At 40.4% G+C, this 11,131-nt stretch overlaps 1 protein-coding gene across 4 annotated transcripts in view; it reads right to left on the bottom strand.

Annotated features, from left to right (window-relative positions):
• Positions 1–2,249: 2,249 nt before the first annotated feature.
• agtpbp1 (ATP/GTP binding carboxypeptidase 1) overlaps positions 2,250–11,131 on the bottom strand; it is a 29,425-nt gene continuing 20,543 nt past the window's right edge. For 3 of the 4 annotated variants that reach the window (XM_070833620.1, XM_070833622.1, XM_070833623.1), the window contains 3 exons: positions 9,933–10,109; positions 8,761–8,912; positions 2,250–4,619 (listed from right to left, as the gene is read on the bottom strand). In XM_070833620.1, coding sequence (XP_070689721.1) covers positions 4,439–4,619; positions 8,761–8,912; positions 9,933–10,109 — 510 coding nt within the window. In that variant the 3' untranslated portion in view covers positions 2,250–4,438. The remainder of the gene's footprint in view (positions 4,620–8,760; positions 8,913–9,932; positions 10,110–11,131) is intronic. The other variant, XM_070833621.1, reaches the window with a different exon arrangement.

The raw sequence follows: 11,131 nt of genomic DNA, 5'->3' as shown, positions 1-11,131 counted from the left end.
TTCAAAACCCTCCACCCTGCAACACACACACACACACACACACACACACACACACACACTTTCCGTCCTCTGACCAGAGCAGTTAATTGGTCGGTTGGCGCTGGTGTTTGTGGTGGTGGTTGGAGGGTGTAGGGGGGGTCTTTTGTCTGATGCACTTCAGCTGCTCTGATTGACAGCAAGGACAGGAAGTGAGGGCGTGGGGCTTAGAGAGGAAAAGAGCTTTTCTCTCTACGCCTTCCTCAGATTAACATTCTCCTCCACCTCTCCAAATTCCACTCGTCCTCCTCTCTGCTTTTTCTTCCGCTCCCACTTTCACTCCCTCTCTCGCTTCTCCCTGCCATGCCTTACTTTCCTCCTCTGCACCCTTCTGTCCATTTATATCCATTTACATTCAGCATGGTACAAAACTTCTTTTAAAGATATTTGTGCAGCCTTTTTGTTGCCCCCTTCTCACTTTGTTCCTTTCCCCAGAAGCAAAAGATTAGGTTACTCGGGGCACTTAAGCAGCGGAGGTACATTGCTAAACAAATGCTTATACAACTGTGCCACTGACACAAAGTGATTGAGTGTCTACTTATGCTCTGTTAGCCCAGAGATAAATCAACTCAAACCCAGCCAAACCCAGAGAGCGACCAGATAGTGGCACTAATACCTGGGCTGTTACGTGTTTCTTAGGTTCATTGTCAGGTTTGTCGTGATTTTGATAAAAACTACAAGAAGATTTCACCACTACTGACAGCTTCTGTAGAAAAACAAAATCATTTTCTAGCTGCTGCGCGCTGAGAGGCTATTTGAGGACAAAGCATTACATCATCAGATTTTCAAAACCTCTTCTCTCAAGATTTAACTTCTGCATTGCCCTGCAAACAGAAAAATTATCTTTTTATCACCCTCAAAAATACATCTGCCCTAAGACTGATAATGTCCTTTTGTGTTTCTTTTCTCTGCAGACAGAAATATTCAAGACAGACAGTTCTCTTACAGACTGGCTCATATTGTTGTTGTAACCTTAACCCTTCAGTTTCACCCCCAGGAGAACTGAGTGGAACACGATTTGTTTAAAACAATCATTCATGTTTGTGATGACTGCACACCTCGTTGTACAGCTGTCTGGTATTGTCACTACACATCTGTAACCTATATTCAAACTTGGTTGGGAAAATGTTATAACTCTGAAGAATCAATATTGATTTAGGATTAAAAAGTACCAAAAGCAGGAGATTCAGCAGAAAATGCACAGCAGGAAAATTCCTTATGCACACTGATCTTCTGACAGTGAACATGTGCCTGTACACGAGACAGTGTTAAAGGACAGGTTCACAGTTTCTCAAGTCTGTACTCACATACCCTTATGTACCTTGAAAGAGTTACTGGTCACTGTAATTGTTGTTCTTGTGCATACTGGCTGTAAAGAACAACCTCCCTTAAGTTATTCCAATGTGAATTTCAGCAGAAACTAATAAGAGGCATCATCTGTCTGAATCAACTGTTTTTGTTTGTGGCACAAAAACTGTAACTCTGGAGGAGACCCAGTTAATTTAGCTAACTGCTGAAGCTTCACTTTAGTTTTGGTAGAGCTGTGAAATTATGTACAGAATGAGGATTGTGGATTTCGCCTCCCATCGACAACACTGAAAGGGCACCGTTTGAACTGCATTCACAGTACGTGAGTAATGTGAATGCATTGTTGAGGATTCCGCCTTAGTTAACAACACTAATCCCTAACTGGAATAAATGAACTTTAGCCATTACATATTACTACCTATATTGTACCGTTTCTAAACCGAACCATTTCTCCTGTGGAACTAAACAAGTATTTGTAAATTATTATTTTCATAGATAATTTGTCCCAGTTATGTTATGCAAACACTGTTCTCATCAGGTTACTGTAGCGAAACAATGTATAATGGATTTCTTGTGGCTTTGAAAATGTGATCCTCATGTTTTCCTCAAGTCCAGTTTAACCTAATTATTGAAACCAAAGTCATCTAGAAAAAAAGCCCAGGTTGTACGAAAAACATTTTTCCCTGTGATGTTTTTGGCTTAATGTGCCAATCACAGCACTTCTCCCCATAACTCAGTTAGGATCCATTACAGTTACTTTACCAAGTTTGAGAGAAATGTCTTTATGAGGACAAATGTGTAAATTTCAAGTCCATTCAGTTGAAACTTTAGGAAAAAGAATGCGACCTCACAGCGGTAAAGCACAAAATGTTTTGTGCTACAGATAAATAAAACACAGCAGACAGTTTACCACATTCACATTTTATTTCCCATGTTCACTCTCTGCTTCAGTTTTCTGCGTTACAATCAACTTAAAATGAGTCGCTATCTCTGCTTATTTACCTCCAAACAAACATAAAAACAAAAGTAACACAGCATTGCGACACGAACCTCTATGGACAAACATAGATGTAACAGCACACACAATTCTCGTAGAGTACCAACATTATTTCACATACACACTCATACACACATGCACCCACACCGAGGTCCTCCCTGGGTGTTCATGAGTAACATTTAAAAGAATGAAGACCCAAGTGAAGGATAGAAAACAAGGGAATGAAAGAGGTTAGAGGGAAGGAGGGAGAGAAAACGATTGGGGGAGTGAAGGAGAGTGAGAGGGCATAATCAAATTGAAAGAAGAAATGCACTGTAAGAGTATTAGCTGAACTGAATAATGGAATAACTTAATCCCCCCCCCCTCCCCCTACACACACACACACACACACACACACACACACACACAGGTTGCATCCTAGAAACAATTTTTAATAAATTACAAAATAAAAACAACAGAAAATAGCCATGCGCTAGCTGTACAAATGCAACAGAAACATACCTCATCTCCATAAACAAATAGTGAAATAATGCAACAAACATCATTAAACTCTTAATACAAAGCACCATCTGTTTTTATGCATGGGTCTCTCCTACGCAAATCTCCAAAATGTACACTCAAATCGGAGGAAACGATAAAAAGGAAACAGAATTCCAGTATAATTTTTTTTAAAACATCACACAGCAACGTTACCATCAGCTTTGGGCTGGGCTCTGAGAACTTCTAACTAATGAGGTGATGGAAGATGAGGTTTGCAAACTGTGACAAAGTGATGTCTCACCCTCACTCAGTTTGTTTCTCTTTGTTTTATGTGTATAGTGTATATCCAAAGTGCAAAAAGGTTTTCTGCTCTCTGCAGCTCATGCGTATTATTCATTACTGCCTTTTCTAACATTATAATACTGTCTATTATTAAAAACAATGAGAACAGTTCATGTGGATTTTCTACATTCCATCTGTACGTGACCAAGAAACTCAAACCAAACCTGGGTTAATTAGTTTGTGGTTTGTGATTATATTTGCATTTCATGTATTGTACAACGTGTGTCTTGATAAAGACGTGAACATTCTACATTTGAGTGATATAAATAGTTACAGTTTTGGATAAAGCAAGGCAAATAGCAAATGGACGATCGGACCACAAGCACTGTGGCCGAAGCCGGGAGAAGAAGTGAGGTCAAAACTCAAGTGTAGTTACATCTGAGTAGGTTTTTCCATGGGAGACACTTGGGACGGCTGACATTAACCTGCAGCTGAGATATGATACCGAGCCATTTGGTCATCCCTGTATCCCATCTAGAAAAAGGAAGGAGGGAAGCAGGCAAGCAAGGAGGGAAGGAAGGAAGGAATGAAGGAGGGAAGGCCCAAACCAACAAAAGGAGCAAAAAGTTAAAAGTGCAGGGTGAGACTACAGATTGGAAGGAAAAAGGAAATAAGAAGGCAGGTTGGTTTGGTTTTTAAGCTGGTCAGAGGGGGAAATCCAGTTTTCCTCCATCACCAGAGGTGTTTTAATCAAAACACAGGGTCACAGGTGAGAGAGGTTTCAAAAACAGTACCCAGAGAAACCACTGGCTCTATTACACTACTACAGCCTTGTCAGGTAGCTTGAGTGTAAGATCAGCGGTGAAAAATGAGCGAGTGGACAAGGGTTCACGTTAAGGATCGGCGGTGCCTACTGAATGCTGCTCTGGCTAGCTGTATGTGAATCTCAGAGGCTATATGGTGTCTGAGGTCAGGGGTTACAGTTCATGAAGGTTATAGTATGACGGTGAAAGGTGAAAACATTCAATGAACTCCATCCTGATCGTTACCGATGGCTTTTATGAGCCTGTCTGAGGTGAAAGGCAGGTGGAGTGTGCACCTTCAGGAGAAACACAGCTGGAAAAAGAGCACCTGAGTGCTGCCAATGTCTAAGACTACATACCATCAATTAGGGGCACAGGTGAAGATCTACGCTATTTATTCCCCAGTCAAAGTGAGAAGTGTTTGTTCTGACTAAAACCTGTGATATCTTTAATTTTTGCTCAGCCAACAATCCAAGCCCTGGCTGGTCATGAACTCACATTGCCAGACGTAGAGGCGATAAACACTTCAGAGTTAGTCCCTGTGATTCGTGTTGGGGTCCAACATTTGTTCGAGGTGATCGGGACTATCGTGGACTTCGCTGGCATGCTCATTTTCAGGCTCTGCGTCTTCATCGTTGCTCTCCGCGCTGTAGTCTATCGCCTCCAGAAAGGACGGCTCGTCCTCCTCCATCACATAGGTGGTGGGGCTGCTGCTGGATTACAAGATATAGTGTCACAGGTTTGAGGGATTACGGACATTTCTCTGTAAATTAATGATGTGAATACGCGTGTCGCAGGGAAAACTCTGCATCTACATTATGTCAGCTTGTCGGGACTTTAGAAAATCGATTCCTATGGATATTTTAGATTATAAAAATGTATTTCTGCTTACATTATTTTAAGAAACTATTAAATAAGTTAAGAAACATTTATATAACACCACTTAAAACAAATACATATATTTACTTACTTAAACTTTGTAGCATATAACTGTTATGTTATTGTCCTTCACTCTGAGCTGTACTCAGTCACTGGCGGCGACTAAGAGCTCTTTGATTTCAGAGTAAACACCCTAGAAAATGCATTTGAAATGCGTTTCATGGTCCTTGAAAATGTGCTTCTGAGAAACCCCCTTTCTTGCGAGCACGGAAAACACAACCCAATCACAGCGCGGGGAATTCAGACAAAATACAGGACTATCAATATGCCAGTTTAGTTTGATCGATACTGTCTTTGTTTTATGTGTTTAGTTGTAATATGAATCCTGTGACCTTGTGAAATCATCTGAATTTGAATGCAGTAATAAGTAGAGTTGCAACTGACAATTATTGTCGTTATTGATTTCACTTAAGGTTCACAAAAATTCAAATGTCTTGCTTCGTCTGACTAACAGTGAAAGCAGAGAAATTTTGAGAGGCTGGAATAAGAAAATGCTTGTCATCTTTGCTTGATGAATTACTCAAATGATTATCAGAATTGTTGCATCTGTCAACTAAAAAATATCTCATGTAAAACTCAACAGACGCTTAATCGAAGGCGATAGTATACATATTAAAATATATTTTTAAATCATGACAAAAGAGAAGCTGGGAACAAACTGCTTGTGCGCTCTGAGCCGTTTTTTTCCCTGTGGGTCTTAATGGTTAAATGGTTGCTGGTTCTTTGAGGTTTTAGTGGCTTTAGTGGGTTTTTAATGGTGTTAATGGTCTGAAATGTGATCCCAGGGAGGAGAGTCGATCAGGGGGCTCGGACAATGATCCCCCACCAAGCTTGCCAGTGTGTGAGTGCAAGAGAGAGAGAAATCTGCGTCAGTATATGTACAGTAAATGTGTGACAGCGTGTGTGTGTGTGTGTGTGTGTGTTTGTAATGGATGTGGAGGTCCAAATAGATAATGAGAATTGTGAGTCTACCATTATAGGCCATTATAGAAAAACCAAACCCAATCTCTCCTTTCTTTGGGTCAGATTATCTGCATCCACCAACTGCAGTCATCTCTTTATAATGTAGCGGTCTTCAACGGTCCATCCGAACCCAAGGACCCGTTCAGGTTCAGGCCCACGTTATGGTCAGTTCTGTCCAGGTCAGGTCCCATTCTATTACAGCGGGTCCCTGATTTGTTTATCATTATGTGAAATACCCAAGTGGATCCGACAAGACCACACAAACACATGGTAGGGTTGACCATAAGGACGAGATTACAAGAGTAAAAATACCTGCACCAGTGAGTTGTAACGGAAAAAAGGTGAAAAATAGACACCTTCCTCGCTCGTGTGAAAAATTTGCTAAATGAAAATAAAAATAAAGAGATCAAACCTTGACCTTCTCTTATTAGACAACCATATGTTTTATTGGACGTGATTAACACTTTTAGTAGGAGACGGTCATTTTCAGCAGAAATATTAATCACCGGGTTTAATCAAGTCCACCTGGTCTTGGCTCTCCGCTCAGATATGCACCGAGTGGATCCATTAGGGTTTGGGTCTGTCAATTTGGACACCTAAAGGCCTTAAATATGCGGTCTATTTTAATATACAGATCCATGTATTTACATGCCGTGCCAATTCCCTTCATTCACATGCAGACAAACCTGCACATCTCTACACTCACACAAAAACACACCCATGTCCGTATCCACCCATTTACTCACTACGAGACACCCACTTACTTGCAGACGCCTCCCAACGGCCACAATATCATTGTTGTGATGACCTATTAAATAGTAAGTGGTACCACACCAAGCCCCGTGCATAAAACCATAAACCTGGGATGAGAGCAACCAATCCCAAAGGACACTCATGCAAACACACAGAAAAAACCACCAGAACACTTTTGGTATCCCGTAATGTTCAGGCACATAAATGATGAATGAATACAGTATATCAATATGAGAGTAGAGTACGTTAGTAGGAGAGAGAGACAGAGAGACAGAGAGCTATAGAGAGATATGAGCATTAAGTGGTTTTGAGTTTGAAGCCATTCTTTCAAATCGACTGCTTTAACAAATCAGTGGCGAAGGGAACGCTGACATTTAAAAAAAAAAAAAAAAAAAATGAAATTAAGATAACCTTGGTGGTCACAGTTTGGCCAAACCCAAACTGTGACCACCAAGGTTATCTTAATTTCATTTTTTACTAAATTATTTGCAGAATTGAACTGACGAACAATCTAATCTGAGTGGACCTCATATTTCTAAAGAGGGAATTTTAATAGAGTTGGTTTAATATACAGTAAAGCTAAGGGGTCATTTGTTTGGATGTACAAGTGTAGTGCTGGCTCATCTTTTGAAGCCATTTCATAAAATATAGATTCGACTGGAGAAACATTTTTGAATTATTTAGATTTTGATCATGATTTTACAGCTAAAACGCCTTGTCCTAATTTATGTTTTAACCCTTAACTGTAGGCTCTGTTACACTCTGTGGTTTTTCTTTTATTGAGTTTTAAAAAGTCAGAAAAAAAACATGTTTGAGGTACACCCGCAAATAATGATTCATTTCAGTATTGAATAATCTTATCAACTATCTTATCAATTAATAGCTGAACTGTTGGCAATTTCCCAATGTGATATATTCAAATGTCTGATTTTGTCCTAACAGTCTAAAACCCAAACTCTATTTACAGTCATAAATAAAGTCATAAATAGAGTAATAAAACAAAGAAAAATCTGCAAAGCTGGAGCCACAGATTAATTTTCTGATGAATGATTAATGGACTCATTCAGCACAAATTTCGAGGAGAAAATAGAGACTAGAACATTAAGTTGTGAACTCCAAAATAATAATCAAGATGACCACTCTAGTCAGTCAGCGCTGATATTCCCATACAAACCAAACACAGTGTGACAAGAGGTATAAACAAAGTGCTGGTTTGACTGGTGAGACCAGTGCTCGTCTTACACTTTGTGTGGCTCAGGTCCTCTCTCGCGACACTTGAAGTTATTCATTGTCCTCCTGCATCCATATTCTTCACATGCATTTCATAATCTACATGTATCAGAAATTTAGAGTGGGGAGAGCTCCAAATTCTGGCTTTTTTTATGCCTTTTACAGAGAACTGCCTCCCCCTGCTTCAAGTGGATGAGGACATGCTCTGACACTGATCACTTTAATATATTTCTCTCCTACTTTGTGCCAATTTATTCCATTTTCAAGCAAATGTGCATGAAAGGCAGGGTACTGGTTTGCATGTTCTATGTGAATTTCATCCACATGCTACCATCCTGTGCCATCAATTACTCACAGTGGTCCTGAAAAGACCCACTGTGTAGGTGTAAAAGGTTTTTTTAAAAAAAAAAAAGATCTTCTGTGGTTTTACGCTCTCTTGGAGAAATAATGACACTGCTCACAATTATTCATACCCATTCCCCTCTCACTCCAGAGTTTTCATTATATTCATCACACACTGATAGAATTTCAATGATGCTTATAGCAGGCCTGTATAAATGCAGGCCTTCATTTGTTTCTTGAGTAGTGCTTCAGAGGAGATCTGGAGTGACTGTCATACCGTTGAGTATCAGGGCATGGGGGGGGCAAGACTGGCAGTAAGGAGGGTGTTTTGTGCAGATAATAAAACAGTCTAATCATTTTACTGTTATCCAGGTACATTTTTCACTGGAGAAAACACTTCAAAACGTATGTTTCTAGGGAAGGTTGTATGAGGATAACACTGCCTTACAATGAGGAGTGTGTAGTTTTAGCCTGCCTTCTTGTTTCAATTGGCTAACACGTTATATTCCTGGGCCGTACTGGTATGCTTTGGCTGTGAGCTGTGTTTCTACACTTTAAAACTATGCTCTCATCTCCAAATAGTCTTACAGGATTCTGTACTTTGCAGATATGCTCCACTTTACTAACCTGACCACTTTACACTGCGTCCCAAGGATATCGCTCTCCAAATCCAGCAGATGTTGGTGGTTGCGGAGCCCCGTCAGCCTCTTCAGCCTCAGCAGGGCCACACAGAACTGAGCTCCCATCTCCTCCAGCTCTCTGGTGCCAATCTGAAGACCCTGAAGAGATCATGTACATTCACATCAAGGAGATTAAAATACTAAAATGTTCACAGGATCACAGGAACTTTCATGTACAGTATGTGCACCCTGCCAAAATATGGCTAAATAAAAAAAAAAAAAAACAGCTTCAAAAGGTCTAACAGAAATCCACTAGGCTGCTGTGGATTTTTATAGCTGCTCAGGAGCCAAGGGATGGGGCCGTTGTCCATCTTCAAACGCTCCAATTCTCAATGCTTGAGAGCACTTGTTCAGGAAACTTTTTATGTTGAACCTTAATGTATTTCAGTTGCAAGAAGCACACGTTCAAACACATATGCACTCATGCCTGCAACACTAACAAAGTCTTCACACTGCTGTGCAATCATACAAGTAAATGATACTCACTGAGGGACACACACACAGAGCTTAGCCGCAGCTCAACCCAAAAACTTTTCCCCAGAGCTCAGCTAGAAACATCTGAACTGTGGCCTAGTCAGAGATACGCAGCCTCGACTCAGTAGGCATTAGTTCCTGCACATCTGGACAAACACTTCCACACAAACCAGTGGGGGTGTTAATGAGTGCCAAAATGGCATCCCTAGACTACCTCTCAATATGTATGATGTTGACATTGGCAGAATCCAGGAGGAAGGGATGGGAAGACAGAGAGAGTGAGAAGAAGGAGGGGTAAAGTGGTCAAAGGAAAGGACATCAAAAGACAAAGGCAAAGCAAAGAGAAAGAGAGAAAAGGTATTGTGGCTCCACCTGGTGGACATTTGGAGACTTATAGGGGCACCTCCCTCTCACTTACAGGGGTGTGGAGACCATAAAACTGGGTTAAGTACAGCCAGGCACCTGTTTTGAATGCCATTCACCATCTCTCTCTTTCCCTTTATTTTCTGTCTCCTATCTCTGTGATAAAGGCACAACATGCCCCAAAAATGTATAATAAAAACACAATCTAAACAAACAATTAATATCAGCAACTGCACAAAGAAGGTATTTAACTGCAGGTTATTGTATTAAACACAGGCTTACTTTATATTTGCCCTGGTCACAACCACAGAGGGTGCTCTCCATGGTGTAGCTGCGTTGTACTCCAATCTCTCTCCATACAACAACGCGGGCGGTCGACTCTTTGGAGCGCTCAACTACAAAACTACAGCTCGCCATGCTGAAGGCTGGGGCGATCTGGGATAGGATCTTAGGAAGTGCCTAGAAAACAAAAAGAAATGTTTGACATGTCTAAGCATTTTTGTGTAGGGGTGTGTGTGTGTGATAAAGTATCAGGGGGCAGATGATGAAGTGGATTTTATAGTAAGGACAAATAACTGTGTCCAACAAAGACGGACTTATGTACAGTGCAGCTGCTTGGGAAAGCGGGAGTATTGACTGCTGCTATCCAAAATGTTTGCTGTGGGCTTGTAGCCTGAAGCTACACATCAAGCAGGAAACTCTGTATTGAACAGGCTTCTTTATCAGCATTCTGCTCAGTGAAAAACATTTTTTGCATTCCCAAATTCAGAGAGAAACAAAAAACTGATCTTGAACAGACCAGCAAGTCCTTACACACTATAAAATTCAAGATGAGACGCTAAGATTTTAGCATGTTGTGGTAGTGTTGAAACATATGTTAAAAAACATAAGTGTAAAAAGATTAGGTATAATTACACATGTAGATGACTAAACAATACACAGAAAAGACAGAGGGAAAGATAACTCAGAACAGTATACAGACCCTTTCCAAAAAATTAGAATATCATGGAAAAGTTTATTTATTTCCATAATTCCATTCAAAAAGTTAAACTTTCATAGATTATAGATTCAGGGCCCACAATTTAAACGATTCCAAGTATTTATTTGTTTATTTTTACAGAATTTGGGCTTCCAGCTCGTGAAACCCACGAAAACAGGAATTAAAAAAATTAGAATACTGTGGAGAAATCAGCCCAAATTTTGCAGGGCATGAATGTTTTAAACTGAGTTTCACACACTAATCATCTACTAAACTCAAAGCACCTGCACAGGTTTCCCCAGGTGTCATTAAATTGCTTCAGTTTGGTTCAATTGTCTTAGTTCGGTTCAATATGGGGAAGACTGCAGACTTGACAACTGGCCAGAAGACCATCATTGATACCCTCCATAGGATGGGTAAGCCACAAAAGTTCATAGCTAAGGAGGCTGGCTGTTCACAGAGTGCTGTGTCCAAGCATATCAATGGAAAGTCTAGTGGAAGG

The sequence above is a fragment of the Pempheris klunzingeri genome, chromosome 7 (assembly GCF_042242105.1).
Source record: "Pempheris klunzingeri isolate RE-2024b chromosome 7, fPemKlu1.hap1, whole genome shotgun sequence".
NCBI lineage: Eukaryota > Metazoa > Chordata > Actinopteri > Acropomatiformes > Pempheridae > Pempheris > Pempheris klunzingeri.
Note: the sequence above shows the minus strand (reverse complement) of the source record. Positions and strands in the feature narration are given on the sequence as shown.